The sequence below is a fragment of the Bos mutus genome, chromosome 8, assembly GCF_027580195.1.
Source record: "Bos mutus isolate GX-2022 chromosome 8, NWIPB_WYAK_1.1, whole genome shotgun sequence".
NCBI classification, from domain to species: Eukaryota; Metazoa; Chordata; class Mammalia; order Artiodactyla; family Bovidae; genus Bos; species Bos mutus.
Window position 1 is genome coordinate 84511463 of NC_091624.1, and position 26063 is coordinate 84537525.

The 26063-nt window shown below is 39.6% G+C and overlaps 1 protein-coding gene across 10 annotated transcripts in view; it reads right to left on the reverse strand.

Moving 5' to 3' along the window:
* The window catches only part of BNC2 (basonuclin zinc finger protein 2), a 485586-nt gene that overhangs the window by 163650 nt on the left and 295873 nt on the right, over positions 1-26063 (reverse strand). For all 10 annotated transcript variants that reach the window (XR_011465180.1, XM_070375936.1, XM_070375932.1 and 7 more), the window contains one exon: positions 10713-10815. Coding sequence is in view for 9 of the 10 variants with exons in the window: in XM_070375936.1 (XP_070232037.1) it covers positions 10713-10815 (103 nt within the window). In the remaining variant the exon portion in view is untranslated. The remainder of the gene's footprint in view (positions 1-10712; positions 10816-26063) is intronic.

The following is a 26063-nucleotide window of genomic DNA, read 5'->3' on the forward strand; positions in this document are numbered from 1 at the left end:
AAGGAGGGCCAGCTTCCCTGATGACCAGGGCAGAGTAAAGTGCAGCCATCAATAGCACGGCACGTGTGAAAGCACAAAGGACCGAGTGAAGGAAGGACAGGAGCCGGGATCGGGGATGTTAGGATGCTCACACAGATTTCAACTTCTCTACCAGCAAACCAGGTTAATCAAACACATGATCTCACACTGAGATCCACAACAGCCATGCCTAACAAAAACAATTCAAGTCACATATGTAATTTTAAATCTCTCTCAGTGCTCAGTTGCTTCAGTCATGTCTGACTCTTCACAACTTTATGGACTGTAGGCCGCCAGGCTCCTCTGTCCATGGGATTCCCCAAGCAAGAATACTGGAACAGGTTGCCATTTCCTTCTCCAAAGGATCTTTCTGAACCAGGGATCGAACCCATGTCTCGTACGTATCCTACACTGGCAGGTGGGTTCTTTACCACTGGTGCCACCTGGGAAGCCAATCTCATTTAAAAAGCAAAAAACAAACAATGAAACTAATTTTTCAAAAATAGTTTCTGTCTAGCCCAATACATAAAATATTTCACCAATATGTAGACCACTTACTTAACTTATATGCAGAGTGTATCATGCAAAATGCCTGGCTGGATGAAGCACAAGCTGGAATCAAGACTGCCGGGAGAAATATCAGATATGCAAATGACACCACCCTTATGGCAGAAATTGAAGAGGAACTAAAGAGCCTTTTGATGAAGGTGAAATATTGAGAGTGAAAAAGCTGGCTTAAAACTCAACATTCAGAAAAAATAAGATCATGGCATCCGGTCCCATCACTTCATGGCAAATAGATGGAGAAACAGTGGAAAAAGTGGCAGACTTTATATTTTAGGGCTCCAAAATCACTGCAGATGGTGACTGCAGCCATGAAATTAAAAGATGCTTGCTCCTTAGAAGAAAAGCTATGACAAACCTGGACAGCATATTAAAAAGCAGAGACATTACCTTGCCAACAAAAGTCCATATAATCAAAGCTGTGATTTTTCCAGTAGTCACGCATGCATCTCAGAGTTGGACCATAAAGAAGGCTGAGTGCCAAAGAGTTGACGCTTTTGAAATGTGGTGTTGGAAAAGACTCTTGGGAGTCCCTTGGACTGCAAGGAGATCAAACCAGTGAGTTCTAAAGGAAATCAATCCTGAATAATCACTGGAAGGACTGATGCTGAAGCTCCAATCCTTTGGCCACCTGATGTGAAGAGACGACTCATTATAAAAGACCCTGATGCTGGAAAAGATTGAAGGCAGGAGGAGAAGGAGATGACAGAGGATGAGATGGTTAGATGTCATCATGGACGCAATCGGACATGAGTTTGGGCAAGCTCTGGGAGATGGTGAAGGACAAGGAAGCCTGGTGTGCTGCAGTCCATGTGGTTGCAAAGAGTCAGACACAACTGAGCGACTGAACAATAACAACAAGTAGACCACATAAAAACCATTTTCATTGAGCTATTTTACATTCTTGTTTTCTAAGATTAAATCTCTAAATTTCAGTGTACACTTTATATTTACAGCATACCTCAGTTGGGACTAACCACATCTCACGTGCTCAGTTTGAAAATAGTGGCTTCCCTTTTGGACACCCAGGTCTAGTGTTGCCTTGTGTTCCTTGGCCAATCGAACTTAAGGCCCCAAAAAGCTCTTCTTTCAATTAAATGTGTTTGCACTTGATTTTGTAGGATCACCTGACCATACAAGCAGGCTGAGAGATCTTGAGGCCAAAGGAGGGATTTTATTGCGTATCAAGGAACACAGTCTGGATTTGGAACCAGTCTGTTGTTCCATGTCTAGTTCTAACTGTTGCTTCCTGACCTGTATTGTATAGAAAATATTTAAAAGGATTACGGCTATAACTGGATAGATTTGTAAGCAATCTGTTGAGAAGCCTACTGGTAAGTTTCCTCTCTCCTAAAGGAGATCAGTCCTGGGTGCTCACTGGAAGGACTGATGTTGAAGCTGAAACTCTAATACTTTGGCCACCTGATGTGAAGAGCTGACTCATTTGAAAAGGCCCTGATGCTGGGAAAGATTGAGGACAGGAGGAGAAGGGGACGACAGAGGATGAGATGGTTGGATGGCATCACTGACTCAATGGATGTGAGTTTGGGTAAACTCCAGCAATTGGTGATTGACAGGGAGGACTGGCGTGCTGCGGTCCATGGGGTTACAAAAAGTCGGACACAACTGAGCGACTGAACTGAACTGATACAATACCTTGGGCTTCCCTGGTGGCTTGGTGGTAAAGAATCTGCCTGCCAATGCAGGAAGGTGGGTTCAATCCCTGGGTCGGGAAGATTCCCTGCAGAAGGAAATGGCAACCCACTCTAGTATCCTTTTGTCCAGGAAATTCCATGGACAGAGGAGCCAGTGGGCTGTAAGTCCAAGGGATCGCAAAAAGTCAGACATGACTTAGCAACTAAACAACAACAAATATAACACTTTGGGTATATGCTCACTAATGACAGATTAACTCAAGCTTCTGAAGAGTTACAGATTTCTACCCTCCTGAAAGGCAAACCCTGGTGAAGAATCAGTCACACAGACAACATTTTATGCCTCCCAGAATACAAGTCAGAATTTCTCTAAACACCACAAGTTTCATCCAGTGATTTTACTATTCAAGTGCAGGGCTGAGGGGTGGAGGATGGGGATGGGGATGGGGATCCACACTTAGAAGAAGTCCTCACCATGACACAATAGGAGGAGGAAGAACAGTTGAGAGTTTTGCTGAGGCATCCTGGATTCTTATGACCCAGAAGCATCTCCTCATTATCTGAACAGAGCATCCTGAGTAAAATGAGAGGAGCTGAGTATGTTTCATTTATAACCCCTTCAATTTGTGTTCTGCTTAACCTGCTGAACTCCAGTTAATTAAGATGTTCCTATAAACAATTAAGCTTCCTGTAGGATCGTTAGCAAGATATAAAAATTTATGATGTAATAAAGTGCAATAAAATGATAAAGTGGTTAGCCCATCAAAGCACTTCACATGCAAGAATACAGGTATGAAAATAGGCCAAAGTAGCCTTTCATCCTGCCTAAAATTCATTTCCTTCTGGTTTTCGGATTTTCAACAAATAAGCAATCCTATAGTTCAGTTCAACTGATGTGCAGTTCTTAAAATATGAAAAAGAAAAGTGTTTCAGACTTCTATTCAAGTAAGGGCACACATGACATTTTAGGAGAAATGGACAGTATGAAGCTCAAGTGGATTTGCTGGGGAATACAAGATCTCCCTGGGAAAACTAGGCCCTACAACCAAAGAAACTGATGACCTAACTCTAGCACTGGGCACCAGAGAAAACCTGCATGGGGCCCAGGAGAGTATCATTACTGTTCAGTCCACGTTTTCATTTAATCCTCCTCAAAACGTCACTGTGCTATTCAGGTAGCTTCCTATTATTATCTGAGTTTACAGATGAAAAGAACTGGGGCTTACTAAATAGAGACAGAGATGGGATTCGAAAACTGTCCTGAATACACTCAACTTTTAACCCCGTCCACTACGATAAAACACCTGTTGTGTCATCAAGGTTGAAGTTTTACTTCTGTGAGAATTTAGAAACGACGAACACTTAGCAAGTAGATTATCTCATTTAATATCAGAAAGAACCCTGCAAACGAGGCACTATCATTACCCACATTTCACAGATGAGAAAACAGAGGTTATGTAACCTGGCCTGGGTCCCGCTGACAGCAGGTGGTGGAGCCAGGAGCAGAACTTACACAGGGCTGCAGCTTCACCTCCTTTTGTCTTCAGGCCCACTCCCCCTATTTGTGTACACGAAGCTTCTTCAGACCCTGGGGCTCCAGCTCTGTAGCTTCAATCTCCATTTCCTTCCTGGAAAGTCCTTAGCAGGGGACCCGCACTGTACACTTTAGAGGTCAGGATTTATCAGATCCACCTTATGTTTCTGTCTGAATAAAATGGAGCTAGAAAAAAACATCTGGGGAACTAACAGGCAGAGAGCCCAGGACTTTGAAGGGGAGGCACTGTTTGTGCTGTGATTTGAAAAAAAAAAAGTCAGAGTTCAAAGCACTGTTCCAAAGGTGGGCAGGCGGAGACACAAATCAAAACAAGCAGTTCAGGGACGCAACAAGAATATAGTTAACGCCATGAATCAAGGAGCGAACCGTCACATTTGAGAGGGTGTCCTCCTTCTCAAGCTTATCAGCTGTGATCAGGGAGTGAAGGGGAGAAGCACAAGAGGGCACACTGCCCTCAGGTCATGCAAAGATGGCTCATGTGCCAGGCAGGAAAGCGGCCTTGTGTTTGCTCTCTAAAATAAAAATAAGTGGAGAGATGTTCAAGGACTTTGTCCATGGAGAGAGCATGGAGGCAGAGCTAGGAGGCACCTAAGAGCTAGTTTCCCTGACTGAAAGAGAATCCTTCAGCTAGGCAAGCCAGGTTTCAGGGTCATCGTTGGGAAGAACAAAGTCTTCTACAAAGACAAATTCTTTTAAGCAGATATTCCACTAATTTCCACCTTTTCCAAACCAGTGCACCAAGGGAAGAGAACGGTGGGGTTTCCATCCTCGTGTTTCTAAGGAAAGTCCTAGAGGCATGGCAACCTACTTCCTCCCAAAGGATTAGTTGTCATTGCCACGCTGAAGCCTGCATTTATTTCCCCGTGCTGAGGTATCAAGCTAGAACCTTTCTTACTCTTTTCATCTAATCCTAAATATCCCTCCTCAACAATTCTCTCCCAAAGCAAAATTCAGAATTCAGTCTTGCTGGGAAGGTCTTCAGCTTTGTAAGAAGGAGGCCAGTACTTTGCTGGTTAGTATCTGCAAGCATTATTTTCCTTTGTCAGAGGACACTGTTTCACTCACTCTCCTCTCTTACTCTTGACAAATTTACAAATGATCACACAGAAACTGCTGCTGCGTTACTCAGAGTGAGCATGAGGTCACAGAAGTGTCATGCGTTATTGCTTTTGATAGAAGACTTCTAGAAGGCTAGCAAAGAACAGAGGGTGGAAAAGGAAAGCTTATACTTAGTTACACTGGCTCCTGGACTCGAGTCAGGGAGAATATTACAGAGCTACCAGTTGGGGATAAACTACTTTCACAGATGTTTAGACAATTCATAAGAAGAGCACAGACTGGGACAAATAATAAAGGCATGTGACCTTTCATGGAATAAAATGAAAAATTACTGGTTTTGATCCACCCTGCTTAAATCCTTATAAAGTACCATGCAGCCAACAAATCTGAGGCGTCCGTAAACAGAATACTGTGATCTCGTGATTCTAAATGTAGGACGGACCTAATCAAAAGGTTTTTCATTACAGAAAGCTCAGAACCAATGGCCTTGATTTGGGACTTAATTATGCAAATTAAGCCTAACTAGGGTTTTCTTTTAGGTGTATCCTTGCCAGATTTAGCAAAAACACAGGACCACTCAGCTAAATTTGCAAGGTATGTGTTTATACTAGAAAATTATTCACTGTTTACCTGAAATTCAAATTTAATGGGATGTCCTATATTTTCTATTTGGGTGAGTGTCTCTATAAATACCCCTGTTCTGATAAGACATATCTAGTAAAGAGTTGGGAATTCAAATTCAATGATGCCGAGAAAAAAAAAAAAGAGAGAGAAATTACTTCCAGTGAATTACAAAAAAAGAAATACTTGAAATTAATGGATTATATGAATATTAAGTCTTTCAGTACATTAAACCATAAAGATGGTTGGTAGATGACACTAAATTAACTTTATACTGCTTTTCATTTCCTGTGGCACAGAACTGAAGAATCAAAGCATACCTGGCCCAATACTTCAGAGACGATATATGTTCAGTAAATATCTCTTCACTGATGTTGAGATGACACAGGCCAAGCCTGTTCATTTTACATTAAAAATTCTGAATAGTTTCAAAATTGGCAGGAAAACAGCTGGGTTGTTGAGCTAATAATTAAAGTATTTAAAGTCAAAGTATTCTACAAAGAAAATAATCTGCACCAAGCAAGCTACTATGGGGTTCATTAAGCTATGTAGTACCTTTTTCATTTTTTTCATCAAGCCTCTTACCCTTGAAAAATTTTTACTGAACATCCCAAGAAACGGTGGATTTTTTTTTTTAAAGGTAGTTTTAACAAGTGAGTTTTGTCAGAAGTAAATATTACTGATATCACCAAGGAAAAAAATTTCTAAATAAATAACCTTTCTAAAATCTGCCCACCTCTTTTATCAAATCAAATATACCCCATCAAGTTTTTATTTTAAACAATAATTTTCCAGTTGTCTTAGATGATCGTTAAATGTCTGAAAATCATTTAGACTACCTTAATTGTTTAGAAATAAGATCGTCATCTAGACTACATACATTAAAACTAACTTGCAAATAATAAATACTGAAACTCATTTAGGACAGTAGCCCCCGGCCTTATGTCCCGCCTCCAGTTTATCACAAGGGCAACAGGGCTTATTTGATTAGTTACACTTCTTGCTGGGAGCAGGTTCCTCAGAGGCGACTGACGGTACTTTCATCAGTCTTCTTTCCACTTCTTTCCATCGGTACTCTTCTTTCCACTCCCGCTTGCCCACTGCTTGGTATATACTAGTAATACGTGCTAATCTGTAAGACTGTATAAAACAGAGGAGAAGGGGGCAGCAGAGGATGAAATGGTTGGATGGCACCACCAACTCAATGGACATGAGTTTGAGCAAACTGCAGGAGATAGTGAAGGACAGAGAAGCTTGCAGTCCATGGGATCACAAAGAGCTGGGCATGACTTAGCGACTCAACAACAGCAACAACAATATAAAATCTTTGGCTGAGCAACTGAGGTTTCAGTGGCTAAGACTCTGCATTTCCAATGCTGGGGGCCCAGGTTTGATCCCTGGTCAGGAAACTACATCCAGCATGCCAGAACTAGAGATTCCAAGTACCACAACTAATCCCCAGTGCAACCAAATAGATAAATGAGTGTTTTTAAAAAATTCTTTGCCTGAAGCTTCAATGCTGTGAATAGCAAACTTACTTAGTATGGTGGGAAAGGGTCAAAATGCCATGTCCTAAATTTTGACCAACCCAAACATTTATGTCATCAGTAAAGAAGTCCATTACTGCTCTGACGCCGGTAACTTACTCTGATAATGTTAAACCAAGAAAAATTAAACTTGCAGAAAACGTGTATTTAAAATTTTTTGCAAGATGCATTCTGGTAATTTAAAACAAATGAAAGAAAAACACAGAAAAGACAGTGCAAAGAGAGAACGGAAAAAAAATACAGTTGTTAAGTGAATTAAGTAGCAGTATGCTGGAGTCCTTTAACCAAAGACTGTGAAATATGGCAGAATTAGAAAATGCCAGATTATTATACACTGTCTGTATGGACAACCTATACCCCAAAAGAACTTGTTTTAAATATTGTTAAAAATCAATAAAGCTCTGCTTTTATTATCAAAGGGCACGAGCTGAGATTCCTTAATGGGGAAAAAGAGCAGGGAATCCTTCATTAATTCAGTGGGAAATACCTCCTGGTAGTCAAGGAATCATTTTTGGGTTCCCCCCTCTCAACTCAATGGTGCTAAGATTTCAAGGAAATAACCTGTGAATAGCACCATGCACAGTGAGTAATTTCAAAGTTCAGGTGTTACAGTATGATGAATTCATTATGCCTTTTAATTTTTTAAAACATCTTAAAATTTTTGTTCAGCAGCTAAAGTCACTAATTCAAGTAGGTTTAAGATACAATCTATAAAGTAAGAGTGTGTGTGTGTGTGAATAATAACCTATGAAATCCAAAATCTTGTGAAGAAACTGAAGATGCTGATAACAAAGATTAGCAAGACATTAATTCACAAGAGGCCAACAAATTTCTAAAAATTCATCTTTTTTGTAAAGAACCCTTGATTTTGGCATTTAGCTATTTTTAATGGCAAATGTTAACTTTTTATGGTACAATTACTGGTGGAGTATATTCAGTGCTATGGTGAAATGATTATATAAGATGTATTTTGGTAGTCTTACTGCTTGCTGTTCTAATCCACTTTCACAGAAAAATCACACCATGGAAAAATAAGTCACTTTCTCCTTGTCCCACGTAAAGAATAATGTCCTGAGTAAGGCAGCCAGAGAGAATGCTGTGCCTCACCTCTGAACAGAAATCAGTGAAGACATGATTTCAGGGTTTTCTGTGCAGGGGAAGAGAGTGAAGCAATTAGTTGAAATGCTAAGGGCAAAAAGAGTGGATGCTCTCATTTCATTGCCAAAGTCAAAAGCTAAGAGCCAAACCCTTGCTGTCGTATATGTCCTACCATACGGGGGGAGAATGGGATATGTATCTGTGTGTACATATTGTGAGTTGTATACAGACATGTTGCTCTTGGGAGAAAAGAGGTCAAGGTGATAATAGTGGTGAGGAAAAGTTAGAACTGAGAAACTTTGAAATTAATATACCAGAAACACAAGATTACTAATGACACACTAGCAAAAGCCCAGTCTGATGTAACAGAAATAACCTTATTCAAGTTTGGGGGAAAAAACCACATCCCTCAGAAAATCTTAGAAACAACCAGTGGCTGCAGATAATTTATGTTGTTCAAGAAGGAAGAAATATTGCTTTTCCCTCCCCATTACACTACTAATGTAATATGCATGTGGAAGTTAGACAGATAAAATAAACTGGTGACACAGCCAACGTTTATACTCACAAGGCTACCGCAGTAGATAGATGATGGTAACCAAGATGGCTTTGGAAAAAATGAGAGGGAATGAATGAAAAGTCCTTTGTTTAATGACTGCCCCCCCACCCCCCGCTCATTGCTCATGTTTGTCCAGTTTGTTGCTTTTAACATGTATTATTTATTTTAAAGACTTCATATATTTTATCTTCAATACTCACAATAATCTTACAAGGCAGGTATTATTAACGTGTTACAGACAAGAATATTCAGATGCAGAGATTTTGACCTACGTGCCATCAAAGTTGTAGAGCTGCCAGGTTCTTTTTCGTTTTTGCTTTTCTTTTTTGTCTCCACGATTCTTACTGGGCTCGGGACATAAGCTATTACCTGGCAGAGCCCAAACATATTGTGCGAAAGGATACTTAGTGATATGAACTGAACTGTGTTCTCGCCAAATTCATATGTTGAAGCCTTCATCCCTAGTACTTCAGAATATGACTGTATTTGGAGACAAGTGAGGCCATCAGGCTGGGCCCTCCCCCAACATGACTGGTGTCCTTATGAGAAGAGGAACCTGGAGCACAGAGACACGGGTGTGCCCCCACAGAGCACAGACCACGAGAGCACACAACGAGGGCAGCCGTGTGCAAGCCGGGAAGAGAATCCTCAGAACGAAACCATCCTGATTTTGGACTTCTGGCCTTCAGAACTGTGTGGAAATACATTTCTGATGTTTAAGCCACCCACTCTGTGGCATTTTGTTACAGCAGTCCTAGCAAGCAGACTATGGTAGGAAAGGAGAAGAAATCATCGAACAGTCACTCGCAAACAAAACTGACAGCAGCTTAAACGTTGTTCGGAACTGCACTGAGAGTTGTTACAGATATTGGCCTTGTTAATGAAGCAGGAACAAGTTCCCTCCCTGGAGGTGCTGCAGGACTGTGGCTTTGTCTGCCAGGCACACACCTTCTAGTATGTTCCCCCCATACTACTCTTTCTACCTCTTTTCTCTCCCTCACAGACACAGGGCTGAAATGTCTCCATAATGCCAATCCACACACCCCCAGCAAGCAAGATACATGATAAATTGAAGGCATTTCAAGGCATGGCCTGGTGTCGTTTCTTCAGATCTTGCTAGAATAACATGACATTTATAAAAATACAACCCACTGGATATTTGGCACTGCTTGGGAATGAAGAATATGTCCACTTAAGAGCCAATCCCCCAAGGCTGTCAAAAAAATCTCAAGCCAGGATTTCTTCTATAAACATTACCTATCTTTTAAGATTCTACTGTCCAGGAAGTAAAGAAAACGTCTCTGCTTATTCCCAAGTCTCCTCTGGCCTCAACATAAATAACATAAACCAGACAGAAGGACAGTTAAATGCTTGGTCAAGGCCCAGGGATGGGACAGCTCTGTGCATCTGGCAAGGAGCCTCCGCACTTCCAGCCGTGGCCCTGGGTCACCCTCGCCGGAACACACACCTAGGCAGAACTCACCCTCCACCGGGGCCAGCCTCCTCGAATCCCTGGGCATGCTGAAAGGGGGTATTTACGGATTCTTTTTTCAGATACCAGTCAAATAATGTTCCCGTTCACTCACTCACTCACCTTAAGACCATACAAAATTTAACATCTGGGAGGACCAACTCTGCCCCGAAAGCAGATGACAAGGGTGAGCAGTCATGGAGGAGTTCTCCTCAAGCAAAAGAGGATTTGCCAGCTCGCCTCTGAGGTCCCGGGCCTGAAAGGCCAACTGTGGTATGTTTGAGTTTCCATGGGGCCTGGTGCTTGCTGGCTGCTGCTGCGTTCACTCAGAACCCAACTGTGCTATAAACATCTAGCCCTTCTGCTGAGAGCTGCCCGCCTGGCCTTACTTCTGGGAGCCAAGAATACGCTATTTGGGAGCTGCAGGCTACATGGGAGCTAACACTTGGGGCACAGCTGACCCTTCTCTTCTCCAGGCCAGTGATGGCTCTAAAGGAAAAAAAAAAAAAAACCACGCTTACACGAACATAACAAGAGCAAGGAGAAAAGTCCAGATTTTCCTCACCGTGTGCCACCCAGCCATGTTTACACTGATCGCAAGTCCTCAGGTTAATCTTCCCCGGCTGGAAACACTCACATGTGCAGTTCACCAGTGTGCAGCGGATGGCCTGAGAGTGAGAGGAGGAAAAAGAGATCAGCGTCTGTTCAAAAGGGACCCTACTTGTTTAGCATTTTAAGAAATACCACCTTCTTCCCATTTTTAACAGCGTTAGGGACCTGGAGAGATTTAGAGAAAAATTTTGAAACCATCAAAAATCTCTTACCAAAACATATTAGAAAACAAAGCTGATTCATTAATAGAATGTTTCTTGCCATTCATAGATAAGCTTTAAACTGGAAGCATAGACTAAGTAGTATACGAGTGAACCCTATTCTTATTCTATGAGATGCTGGCTCTGTAATACCAGAGATCCGAAAGAGAAAAAAAGATTACTACTGCCAAATATTCACTGACAAGAGTGCAAACGATATAGACTCTCCTAAGATAACAAGTGAAATGTTGAAAATAAAACATGATATACAAATAATATTAACAGAATATGACTTTTCTTCTGCAGTGTTTGATTGAAAAGCTTTATCAATCTCTTAGACACCTTTTGAAAGACACTTCTTTTGGCCCAATAACATCCATCATATTTCTGGCACCATTTATCACTTCCTAACTCCTTGATTTTTTCCATCCTTGAAATACTAATTCCATTTGCATTCCTATTTTGAAAAACGCAAAACGACCTTCTCTTTATTTTAACGATGTAAGAAAGTAAGTTTAAATTTGCTTTTAGATCAGATGTAGAATAGGAAAGGACATTTATGTGAATATTCGATATTTGTAACAATTCAGCTGTATTATAGAACACTGGAAGACACCCTCAACAACGTTTTATTTCTTTACAAGTACCTTTAAAAATCATCTCATCAGTTTACATTTTAAAGTGAATCCCTAGGAAATTAACATTAATGAAGTGTAACTCTTTATAGATTAAAAACCTAGGCTGAAGAATTGTGCTAAAGCTGACCTATGCTCCAGGACTACAGTTAATAAATTTATCTCATACATTTAGTCCTAATTTGCATGGAAATTCTGAAGACAGAAGGGATTTTGTCCAACCATTCACAGATTAACAATCTACTGTAACTACCTGAACTGCCAGGAAAAGATCTCTCTACAGCTTTAGATGCAATCAATAATTACTGGTTTGGGGGTGGGGGTGGGGAGGCAGGAGGGTACCTGAAACTGCAGTGCTGGGCCTGAAAGCTCTGCCCACTTACACAGCTTCAGATGCTCATATTCCTGGAATCAATTGGGTTTTTATATAAACTGTCTCATTTGTAACAGACAGTGTTTTAGATATTGTTAACATGGTTGAGCCAAATTCCATTTACAGAGAATAAGACTGAATGGGCTTTTACTGTTCCCCATGCTTTAGATCAAGCAAATTTAAAATATTTCTCTTTTGCTAATGAACATTAAATCTATAGGTCCTTATTCAGTTTTCAGTGTTAAGAGTCGCTGCTGTAGCCTCCTTTCTTGCTTCACCTCTAACCCTAGTTTGCTCCTCTATTACTGCAAGAAAAATAGGCAAGGGTACCATCTGTCTGATGTCTCAGGGTCTTTCTTCCAGTGTCAACAGTCCAATTACCTCTTAGGAGGTTGTACAACTTTGCTGTATGTATGAATGAATAAAGGAAATAGTAATAAGACACAGAGAGAGCAAAGGGAATGCTGATAGAGCAAGAATAATGTATCTGGAGGTCAGAAGGGAAACTATTTCTCCCCAAATTTCTTATAACAACTTCAGTAGTTTGACTGAGCAATACATCAGAACATTCCAGGTTGGAAAGAGCTTCTTTAAACGGCATGTTCATTAGGAAACTAAGTTTGATTGTACTGTAGTAAAACAAACCCCAAACAGTTTTTTAGAGGGCAGTGTTTCTACAAAAAATAGGGCACTCCATACACTATTCAGTTATAAATTCAGATACAGCAGCCAGATTGACATTAAAATATTTATATAATCTAAGATATGATAACAGAATCTTTCATAAACACTAAAAAAAAAAATTAACTCTGCTTACCAAAATAATGATCAAAACTAAGAATGACCGTCTCTCAAGAACTATATGTTAATTCTGGCACCAAAGACATACACCTTTTAAATTGTTAATTTGATAACATTTTATTATTTCACAAAAATAGCCTCATTTTACATTGTGTTTTAAAATACACTTTCCTCAATTTTAATTATAGTTATATTCAGGACAAAACAAAGTAAGAGACTTGTAGATTTGCTTTATTTTAGGTATATTTATTTACTGGTTCAACTAGTCATTCATTTCCTCAGAACTAGCTTATGATTCAAATATTTTTCTCTTCCTAAGTAACTTTATACGTCTGCCACACTTGGGAATTAAGACTTTTTGTACCATCATCCTTTTTTCATGAATTCTACTTCTTCTGTACCTAAACATACAAACATTGGAACACCTCAACTCCTTTTGTATATAAACACTTAAGCACTGGAGTATCCATTTTGTATTTCTATGAATTCCAGAAGGTCTATTTGTTTTAAATCCAGATTTATATAGACTACAATTGTGCCTTAAGGGAATTATATATATTTAAACAATACGGTCTAAATAAATATTTTGAATACAAGACTATTGTGGCTTCAAAGGAAGTTTTACTCTAAATAACATTTTTGAAACAGCATAAAAGTTTGACATACTATTTATTCAGAACAAAACAGAACCAATGTGATCACTTGCCAACTCACCCACACTTCAAAAACATAAATTATCATAAAACTATCCAAGCCAGTTAAGCCTCAAAACGTATACACTTTACGAGAGAGCTGGGAACAGCAGAGATGGAGAAGCCTTCATTTTGGTGATCACACCCGTTTCGTTATGAAGCTAATAATACACCAGGTCTCCCACTCACTGCTGGGCACCCACAACTACAGAAAAATCAGGGATGATAGCGAAGTGACAGAAAGGGAACAGCAGAAGAGAGACGATCTGATCAGGTTGTTCCTCCTCACAGATTCAGGACCTTATGCAGGTCTGGCCAACTCAAGCCAGCAACCCCTCCACACCTCCAGGATCCCAACTCATCCAATGCCCTGAAACTCCTTCCTCCATTTCAATATGATCAGCTTTTCCAACAGCCCAAGAACAAGAAAAAAAGTTCTTAAGCCTATATCTTAAATAAAAGGAATAATTTCCTGCTTACCTTTACCATGGATATCTTGAAAGAAAAATCCATGCACCCACCACCCAGCGCTTCCACCTACATTTTAATTTTACAATCTGGATTCTGCCACACACAGTCCCGAAACTGCTGTCTCCAACAGGGATATTCTCATCACATCTGGTCCCTTTTTCTAGTCTCCTCGTTCTCCGAGACCTCAAGGCAGCTTAAGGCATAACTCTCCTTCATTCCTGGACTGTAGAGACAAACTATCCTAGTGTTTTGGCAGCAGCTTCTCACTCTCTCTCCACTGTAAATAAATACAGGTGTTTCTCACAGGCAGGCTTCTCGTTCTTTAACTTGGCAATTTCATCCCTTCCTACAGCTTCAAGTATCATCACTACGCAAAACCGATCACTGCAGAACCAAGTACTGTGTTAAGTGGCAGGAAATGCATAGTGAATCTCTATGCTCAAGGATTTGACAGTCAGAGCTCTTGGGCAGTGGGTTCCGAGGAGACACCCTGAGAATAGGAGGGAACCCCTGAAGAGGTTTGAGAAGGATCGTTTCTCGCTCTTTACAACTTTGTCTTTTCTTCCACCAAAGGTAGGACATAAAAATTTATCTACAACAGCAAACCATTAATGATTAATAACAATAATATTTATATAACTAAAGTAATATTATAATGAATATACTACTCAATATTAATATTTTTATTATTAATAGCAACGGTTTGCTGGATATTTGTCATTTCCAGATACTTACAAATATTAGTGAAAATACCATGAGGTCCGTACTAGTATTCCCTTTATTTCACAGAGGAGGAAACTGTGGTGGAGCTAACTCAGGATCTTACTTAAAGTCACAGCAATCAGATCCAGGTGTGTGGGAGCTCTCCCTCCTACTCGGTCGGGCAGCCATGGGCAGAGCCCCTCCACCTGCCCACCATCCACCACCACTCTATACTGTTAACTCCTGTTTCTCTTTCAAGCTTTCAACACAAGTATTACTTCCATTCTCCAGAGCAGCTGCTCTCATCTCCTGATCAAGGCAAGATCCCCATTAGTCTCCTGTTTCACAAGTGTCACAGCACTTACCACAGTCGTGAAGATTATATTTATCTATAATTTATCTATACTACTTATTCATAACCTAGTTTATATATACCAGTGGTAAAGAAAACGCCTGCCAATGCAGGAGACAAAGGTTCGATCCCAGGGTCAGGAAGTTCCCCTGGAGAAGGAAATGGTAACCCGATCCAGTATTCTTGCCTGGGGAATCCCATGAACAGAGGAGCCTGGCAGGCTACAGTCCTTGGGGTTGCAAAGAGTTGGACACAACTGAGTGACTAAACATGCACACACGTGTATATAAATATATGTGTGTGTGTATATCTGGGTGGCTATTTGATTGAGATATGTCCTCCCCTCTAAAATTTAAGCTCCTTAATGGCAGGGTGACATATGTTGGGCTTACAATGTATACTGGCAAATAAAGGTGCTCAAAAGGCATTTAAAGAATTTCATCAATCTCTTAGCCTCTTTCCCATCTATAAAATGATAACAGTAACACAACTGTGTCAATAGATTCAAATGAAATAATAGATTCAAATGAAATAATATAAAGCATGTGGCTCTTTGTCTAGTGATAACAAAAGCTCAAAAGATGGAAACCATTTGTGACCTCAACAAACTTTCCACATATTACCTCTGAATTATTTTTCCCTTATGATTCTTCCCAATGTATTTCTTCCATACCTTGTAAATGCTTAATACATATTTAGTCTTAATGAGTAAATGAACACCTTGACACATATGATGCCACTTTCTTCATACTATAATCCTCTAAATTGGGCATGACAGGGATCATTATTTGTTTTAATATGGAGTTAAAAAATGTTTATATAGGTGTTACACATCTCTTAAATGATAGGGTGGATTTCCCAATTATTAATCAGTTTATTTCCATTAACTACAGAAAGAGAAGATATACAAGGGGATATATGTATGCTTACAGCTGATTCACTTTGCTGTACACCTGAAATTAACACGACGTTGTAATCAACGATACTCCAATAACTTTTTAAGTTGTTAAAAAAATAAGATACACAGTTGAAACCAGTAAATTATAAATATTCAAGTTCAAAAGTATATCTACAATGAATAAAGTAGACCAATTTAGTATAAAAATATTTAATCAATTTTCAGTAATACTCTCATACTTGAATATTAAGTAAGAGTGCATTTTCAAGTATTCTGGATGAGTTCCAAAGACCTATTCAAATAAGAGATTCTGTAATCACTAAAACTAAAGTATCTTTAGCTTTATTATACTTGTAGCTGGCTTGAACCCTGCAAATTTATGTGAACTGAATATCAGTCTTCTCACCAAATGACATTCCTCAGGAAAGCAGAGAATGGGTCTTCAGCTAATATTAATATTTAGTGTATTCCACAAAAGAACTATACACATGGCTAATTAATACATCTCCTATTAGCTGTTCCTTGTTTGGGAACACTTACAGAAATTAGTGCAAAATAACAAAAGGTAAAATAAGGTCACGGGGCATGGAGAAACATAAGGCACATTCTGAAGGAGCCATCACAGAGAACTTCCAATTCAAAAAAGCCCCACTAAAAGTAAGACTAACTTCCATTCTGGGCTTTGTCTTTTCACACTAAAAAACCATTTGCCATGAGATGTCCTCAAGTGTTCATTAACTTGGCCAAATAGTCCACGTATAACTAAAAATCCTTTTAAAATCCACTTTCTCCTTATTCATTTCTGGAGAGAATACCAAGATTTACAACTTGGATTATGAAGTTTTACTAGAATGATTTTAAATGTTAAAGAGTTAAGTACATAACCTGCACTGAAACTGAATTACTGAAAAACTCAGTCATTAATTCAGCATTCATCTGTCCCAGCAGTTTCTCCCATAAACTTAGGTGCTACAATCTAGGCACACAAATTAATTGGCTATAATGCTGATCAGTGACATGGTTTGCCTCTCTTACTTTTAACAAGAACAAATTTCTTAATCAAATGAATTTTCTACTTTGGAAATCACATGGAGGTATGATAAATAGGTAAGATCAGCCAACCTTCTATGAGGATACACCGTAGTCTATGTTATAATTAACTCATTAAATCATCACTGCATATATCACCCATCTCTGAACATATACACAAGTACCAGAAGAAAAGGTATGTATGGTGCCAAAGATCAAGTAAACCTTTTACTTGGCATAAAAATGTCCTTCAAAGACATTTATCTTAAAAATATAAAATCTGGAATAAAAAAGTACCTGCAATGAATCTGGAAACTAATTATTCTATGATCGCCTCAGAATACACTGCAGTAATTACAAAGTAACAGCTACCAACACTATGGATGAAAAGAGTAATCATATATATATATGACCAAAAAAAAGATGGACTTCCACACCCATGAATACATCTTACATATGAGAACCCAATATAGTACTTCAGGCATTGCCACAAAGATTCTAAAGAACTCACGATAGTAATGGTGATTAAGTCAGAAAATAGCCCCTTGTATACTTTTCAGGACAGTTTTTTCTCCTCCATTTTCACATGGCTGATTCATGATCTAATTGAAAAGAAACAACTTCCAAGAGAAGTACGTTGAGTTTTGGCGAAGACATGGGAAATCTCTATGTTACCATCTTTGTAGAAGAACATAGTGTCTGAAATTTGCATAAGTCATTGCACCTCGAACAATGACGTCTTTTTTTGCATGACAGAAGATTCCTGAGCTTACTTATGACTAACATGAACTAGACAATTACATGAGAAACTTACTTTTCAGTTCAGTTCAGTTCAGTTGCTCAGTCTTGTCCGACTCTTTGCGACCCCATGAATCGCAGCACGCCAGGCCTCCCTGTCCATCACCAACTCCCGGAGTTCACTCAGACTCATGTCCATCGAGTCGGTGATGCCAACCAGCCATCTCATCCTCTGTCGTCCCCTTCTCCTCCTGCCCCCAATCCCTCCCAGCATCAGAGTCTTTTCCAATGAATCAACTCTTCGCATGAGGTGGCCAAAGTATTGGAGTTTCAGCTTCAGCATCAGTCCTTCCAATGAACACCCAGGGCTGATCTCCTTTAGAATGGACTGGTTGGATCTCCTTGCAGTCCAAGGGACTCTCAAGAGTCTTCTCCAACACCACAGTTCAAAAGCAGCAATTCTCTGGCACTCAGCTTTCTTCACAGTCCAACTCTCACATCCATACATGACCACTGAAAAAACCACAGCCTTGACTAGACAGACCTTTGTTGGCAAAGTAATGTCTCTGGCTTTTCAATATGCTATGTAGGTTGGTCATAACTTTTCTTCCAAGGAGTAAGCGTCTTTTAATTTTATGGCTGCAGTCACCATCTGCAGTGATTTTGGAGCCCCCCAAAATAAAGTCTGATACTGTTTCCACTGTTTCCCCATCTATTACTTGATTACAAAACACAGGACAAAAGGAAAGGTATTTACACCAGCTGCGCTTTTATAATCAGGTATCAAAACAAGGCAAGAAGATGTGAGCTGGATAGACACAGAACACTGGGCAAGGGACTTCTGAATTTAAATATCCTATAAAGAGGTATTATAACAACCTACAAAGTCTTATCTACCTCGGCTGCTGCTGCTGCTGTTAAGTCGCTTCAGTCGTGTCCAACTCTGTGTGACCCCATAGATGGCAGCCCATCAGGCTCCCCCATCCTGGGATTCTCCAGGCAAGAATACTGGAGTGGGTTGCCATTTCCTCCTCCAATGCATGAAAGTGAAAAGTGAAAGTGAAGTCACTCAGTCATGTCCGACTCTTCTCGACCCCAGGGACTGCAGCCTACCAGGCTCCTCCGTCCATGGGACTTTCCAGGCAAGAGTACTGGAGTGGGGTGCCATTGCCTTCTCCGTATCTACCTCTATGAGACTATAAATATAAATAAATACTTATGGTAAGGAGGGTATGTTTTTGCATTTATGTAAGGAAATGTACAGATCTGAGTTTGAATGAGTTATGTTCACAGACTTCACAAGTGATTATCAGTGATTATAGGGTGTATGGGTGCACAGAGTTTTAAACTACAATGTAAATGCCACTATTCATAATACAATAGTAACAACAGCAAATAAGAAGCAATGAAGTTATCCTGTCTGCTTAACCAAACCCATCAACCAATTCACACAATAGGACTGCAACAGTATATATCTTAGCTGGTGGTAAGATAAATTAGAAATAAAAAAGTTTATTGACCCTTCAATAAAAGATTCCTTATTATATCTTGTAGCTGAGTCAGGAGCCCTACAAAGACACGGTCAGTCCACAGCCAGTACAAGGTGTAGAAGCTACTGATGTAAACAGTGGACAACAAGGTCAAGACAGAAAGCTGGGGGCTTCCCTGGTAGTCCAGTGGTTGGGAATCGGCCTTGTAATGCAGGGGACACCAGTTCGATTCCTGGTCCTGGAAGATCGCACATACTGCATGGAAACTAAGGCTGTGCTCCACAATTGCTGAGCCTTCACTCTAGTGCCTGTGAGCAGCAACTACTAAGCCCATACACCCTGGAGCCTGTGCTCCGCAAGAGAAGCCATTGCAATGAGAAGTCCATGCTCTGAAGCTAGACAATAGTCCTCTCTGCAACTAGAGGAAGTCTACAGGTACAACGAAGACCCAGCACAGCCAAAAATAAACTTAAAAAAAAAGACAGAAAGCTGGGCGACTGAAAATGGCAGACTTCAACAAGACATCATAAGAACAACATTACTGACCAAGGAAATATTATCTTCCCAATAAACACATCCAAAATACCTGAAAGAGATTCACTGTGAAAAGGCAGCCTTTGAATACCAGGTACTGCTAAAAAGCAGAAGACTTAAAACCTCACTTTAATTTTCTCTTAAAAGGTGTGCTCCCTTCTCCCCCAACAACTGGCAAATGGATAAATACAACATGCGTATTTACACAATGGAATATTCATCTGGCTCATACAAAGAGAAGAACAGTTGATAATACCACAATATGGATGAACTTTATCATGCTGAGTAAGAGAAACCAGACACAAGAGATCTCATATTACATAAGTCCATTCATATGAAATATGCAGAACACAGAGATCTGTACAGATAGAGAGCAGTTAGTGGTTTCTTTCTAAAGTGATGAAAAAGTTCAGAAATCACTGTGATGATGGTTGTGTATAATTGTGAACATACTAAAATTCATTGAATTGTACACTTTAAATGAGTAGAATGTATGATCCGTGAACTCTATCTCAATGAAACTGTTTAAAAGTGAGGACAGCAAACCCACTAAACCACCTAATTTCTTTTAATGGTTTTAAATAATTTAATTCATGAGATATTATTGCTCAGGGGACATAATATAGCATAATATCCTTCTTTAACTAGCAGGTCAATATACAAATACTAAATGATTAAACTGTGGTGTTGGAGAAGACTCTTGAGAGTCCCTTGGACTCCAAGGAGATCAAACCAGTCAATCCTAAAGGAGATCAGTCCTGGGTGTTCATTGGAAGGACTGATGCTGAAGCTGAAACTCCAATCCTTGGCCACTGATGCGAAAAGCTGACTCATTATAAAAGACCCTTATGCTGGGAAAGACTGAAGGTGGGAGAAGAGGACAAAAGAGGATGAGACGGTTGGATGGCATCACCTACTCAATGGATATGAGTTTGAGCAGGCTCTGGGAGATGGTGAAGGACAGGCAAGCCTGGCGTGCTACAGTCCATGGAGTTGCAAAGAGTCGGACATGACTGAGCGACTGAACAACAAAATGATTGAACAGAAGGCAGACCAACTAAAGAATTTCTGCTGCTTAAACTTGAAATTCCTCTACTTTGAAAATATTAAAAACTAGTAGGTCCATGTTAAAATGACAAACACTTTTAAATCCAACGCCATTTTTCTACCAGGAAAATCCAGGCCATCCTTATATCCTCCAACAAACTGGGGGTCAGGAGGCCTCTCAGCCATAACGTTCAGCACATTAACACTAAGATATTAGAAAAACTCAAAACAAATTTTTAAAAATGGACAATGAAGAATCCTGTCATGTGTACGAGTAAAAGCATTCCTCTATTTTGCTGTTGTTGTTTAGTTCCTAAGTCATGGCCAACTCTTTGCGACCCCATGCACTGTAGCCCACCAGGCTCCTCTGACCATGGCGTTTCCCAGGGAGAATACTGGAGTGAGTTGCCACTTCCTTCTCCAGGGGAGCTTCCCAACGCAGGGATCAAACCCACATCTCCTGCATTGACAGGCGGATTCTTTACTAGTGAGCTACCAGGGAAGCCCCATTGCTCATCTTACTGGGATGAAAAAATTACCTCCGCAGAAGTCAAGAAATGAACATGGTTTAGGAGGAGGGGGCAAAGACAGAAAGCATATATTTCTGAGCAGATGCTTGTGTATGAGTGTGAATGTTTCTATGACTATGTGTGAATATATAAATACAAACTGGGAGAAAGGGACATACACAGAGGCACATAAATTTTCACAGACATGGATCCAATGAGCATCTGCAGTCATTATCTTACAACTACAGCCTACTATCAATCGACATGAGGAAGACCCCATTTAAATAATGTAGGAGTTCAGAGCAAAAATCAACAGCGGGATATAGCCAATTATATAAGGAAAATATCCCTGCTTCCATGGCATCAAAGCCTGCATAGTGCTTCTGTTATGCCTTTTTTCCCCCCAATTAAATTAAGTCTATGGTAATACAAGCTATTTTGTTAGGCAATTAGTAATATTAGAGAAACAGGAAATGAAAAGGCATTTCAATTTGGGCAGAAACATTTTATTTTCTTACCTAGCAGTTAACAATTAAGATATCTCATTTATTGCCTGTTTGCTTACGAAATTTTATGGACTACTTAGGCAGCTGGGATAACATAATGAGAAAAGACATACTCTTCCCATGAATGTACACCTAGCATCTAAATGAAAATAAGGAGTTAGCTCACTGTAAAAGAATAACCACATTTTAACTAAGTTCATTCTACATTTACCAGAATTACTTAACTTTACATAAGGAGCCAAAGCACCTCTGATATCATGTGAATGATAAGTAATACTCATCTCATTTCACCTTAACGTTGAATCAGCAATTTTGTATTCCATTGATATATATACATTTTATTCACTTTCGCTAATGCAATTTGAAAGGTGGTAATGTGATTACATTTCTCTGTGGCATTCATGAAAACAATTACTAATATAATATGATAGGGAAGCCATTAATAAGGAAGGGATTTATAATGAGATGCGAGGAGATTTATCAACCTTCAAAAGCTTTACAAAGAAATACTTCTCATTAGGCAAGAAGTAAGACAAGATGAAGCCTAAGTTCTGGTATTTCAGAAGCAGCTTCCATTCTGGGAAGACTGATCGCCTGATGATCCCCTGCTTTGGTGGCCAAGCAGAGAGGCGCAGGAGGAACCCAAGACTTGCCCCACGTTGTGCCTCATGTACGACATCCTACACAGAGGACCACATCCTAAACTGAGGGCACTTCCCCTTCCCAGACACCATGGGGAGGACTTCTTGAAGGGAAGGAATCCCTCTTAACCTTGCTCCTCTTTAAAAGGAGCCAGCCCCATTATTTCAAATGCCAGAGCACAGTAATCAATCCACTTACCAAGCAAGAGCATAAGGTGGGTGACCTTTTAACTAAATTTACTCCTCTAGGTTTGTGAGAAGAATTTATCCCAGTGAAGCAACAAGGGAGACAGGTCGCTGCATTTTCGAATGTATCATTTCAAATGACAGCTCTGATTACCCAGGCCAGTTGAGGCAGCCTGTGTGAGACTTAACATCTCGCATCAGACAGTGCCATGAAGCTTGCATAATACTTCAAATACATTCCTGTATTTAATCATCAAAATCCCCCAAATTAGAGATTTTTCAAACAGCAGAAAAATGAGGCTGTGAGATGCCCTTAAATGGCCACAGCTAGTAATCCGGGGCTCTTTCCACCAGGCCGATGCAGGAGAGGAGAGGCCCTGAATAATCCCCTTGCCACCCTCCTCCACAGTGAGATTTTCTCAGACATTCTTCCAGTTCCAAGAGGAGTTTGAGACTGAATAGGAGATGCGCGTGAAACTAGCCACAGAGGGAGAGGGTGGGGGAAGGTTTTAAGCCACTTGAAAAGGTGAGGGGAACTGCTAAGTAAGCTGTTTAACCATTTACACTAGGATTTTCTACAAACCAAGTGGCACATTTTTAGACACAGAAAGTGACTCTCAACCGCTTTCTATGGAATCTGTCACTGGTTACCTTAAAAAAAGGCAAAAATCTGGAGGCGGGGGGCAGGGGGGAGTGAGACAAGGATTTGCCAAGAACACTAATTTTACACCATCTTGCTTCAACTTGTCTTGGGATTGTCCATTCATAGAATATCTCAGCAAACATTTTAATACCTTCCATTGTGCATCTGTCTATGCATCATAACTATGTCTGATTATGAAAGAGTATGTTTCTTTGCCCATGAGCAGGTATCACCTCAGGAGTCATACCTATTACAAATAATAATAATGATATGATGAACAGTCTACAGTGCCCTCTTATACGTTATTTATGTGAGGTCATAGACTCTCCAGGGGTCTGTGCTGAGACCTGGACGGGCTTCATTAGAGCATCATATAAATCACTAAAGGCACATCTTGATTTCACCACTGGCTAGAGTCACTGGAATTTTTTAAGTGGAACCACTCAGATAAAAACATTCTTAAAAAACACAACGTTATCATTTCTTCTAAAAGGTGGGTTTCTCAAATTGTATGCATTGCATTCAGATGCTCACAGAAATCCCACAAATTTCTAAGGACTCTATAAGCATCTGAGGGTAAAAGGTGCCCTAGAGTGTTGCAAAAAACATGATTTTCATTTTACTTTTAAGGATTAGTTTAAAGGACAGAGAGAGACACAGAGAGAAAGACAGCAAGAAACAGACCATCCAGCTGCTATCAAATGCTTTGACATAACTGAGCAAATGGGGAGACTAATGCAATGGTTGTCAGGAACTCTGAGCTAACTCTTGTAAATTCAGAAATAAACAGAAAGCTTGTGGGGAAAAAAGGGAGTCTTCCAGAACAATGTTAATGTCATCTTGGGCATGTGGACTGGGTTCACACCTGTGTCAGCTGAATCAACATAATGGGCTATAACAGCTTCAAAGCAGCTAATATGGTCCATTGGGTCAATAATCCGTGAACTAAGAAGGATTTACTTGATAGACTATAAATGGTTCATAAGAACTCAAGAATCACTCCATCAGATCAAAAATCCAATTTTCATATGGTGCCTTTCTACGAATTAGCCAAAAGAAAGTAATAGCTCTAAAGGACTTTAAGGTCTATCAGTTAAAAATTTACTTTTTAAAGAACAGTAGAGAGGAGGAAGAATTAAACGCCTCTCTTCCTTTTTGGTGAACCAACCTATTTTAAAGGGGAAAAAATACACTTTACGATGGAAAGCTAATATACAATAGGAAATGTTCAAGGGGCTTTTCACGTTTTCCTCAGGGTACCTGAATAAATGGATCCAAAGAAATGACATGCATGCATACACACCTTCATTTCCTCTCTCTCTATGCCTCCACATACCTACAGATAATACCTCTAACTACATCGTAAACACCATTTCTAGAACAGCAACATTTAAAAATAAAGATTTACATTTTATTTTTTTTCTTTATAGGGTTTATATTTGTGGGTCTGCTGCGAGAAGCGTACAGAGACACGTGGGTCAGCACACGGACACTGGTGAACTCTTCCATCTCCACGTACGCAACTATAAAAGGTAAACAGTAAGAACCCCAACATATTTTCAGCATTTGAGAGAGAAAAAGAAGAGAGGGTCAGTCCACAGGTTGACTAAAGCTTATACAGCTAGTACTTAGAGATAACTGCAACTTCTGTCCACTCCAGGCTGCAGAGAAATACCAGCCTTTATCCTGTGTTCATGCTTTCATTACATATTCACACTGGGTGATAGTGGCTGCAGATTCATTTTTTTAAATGTAAGCTCATGCATGTGAATAATTGTATTTACTAAGTTCATAGCAATGAAGAAAAGCAAAGGAAAATGCTCCAAAAGTATAAAAGACTGAGATTAGAATTCCTAACAAGAAAGAATTCCTTTACTAGGGAAGAAAATGTGATCTATCACCTGTCTCTCAAAATGCTATTAGCCTCTCTTCGTCATAAGGACAACAAGAAGGATTCTTTTCTTTTGCTTTTTACAGAAGTAACACTGAATAAAATAATAAATGTTTTTACATCAAAGTATATTAGCTATTGACATAAGCTCGGTCCTCTTAACTTCCACACAAGGGAAAGAAAAATTCCAATAATTCTGAAATAGACAGATAAAACTTTTCTCTGTGGCTACGGCCATGTACTATTATACATAACTGCTTATTTTCAAAAAAAAGCCTTATTGGTGCTCTCTGAAGGATTTTCTTTTATACATAGCTTTATCCTATAATTTTGTCCCTGTTGGGCACGCTGCCTAAATTTAAACACAAACAGTCAAGCAATGAAGAAACATTAACACATTTACTGTGAACAAAAACTCCCAGTTGTACAGTGAAATTTTAATACATTTCAACTTATCTCTTTTACTAATGGGGAGAGTACAAACCCTGCAGGAATTCGCTCTGCAAACTGGTAATTACAGTAGACTCACTTTTTTATAATGCATATGTATAGTCAGACACAAAAAACCCTGGCTGCCCTTTTGATGTAGGTTACAATAGGAATGTTTTAAAAATTATGAAAATCTATAGCAATTCTAAAGGAATGCATTATTTCATGGAAAACTGTCCTTTAACTCTGTATATAGACACAAATAGACACATATTTAGATACCGGCTTTACACACCAGAAGGCACAATCTTTATCAGTATGTACTTTTATGTCATTTTCCCCCATAATCTTGTACAGAATAAATCCACTCCTTGTTGTACAAAGCTGGATGTGACTTTGAATAAAATAATTTCTCTCTTACATAAAGATGATATTCTTTCATTCCATGTCTGGTTTTCCTACTTTGTCCTCTCTAGCTTCGGGTATTTAAATCTGTATTTTGAGATCTCAAAGTATCTCTTCATTAAATTATTAGGG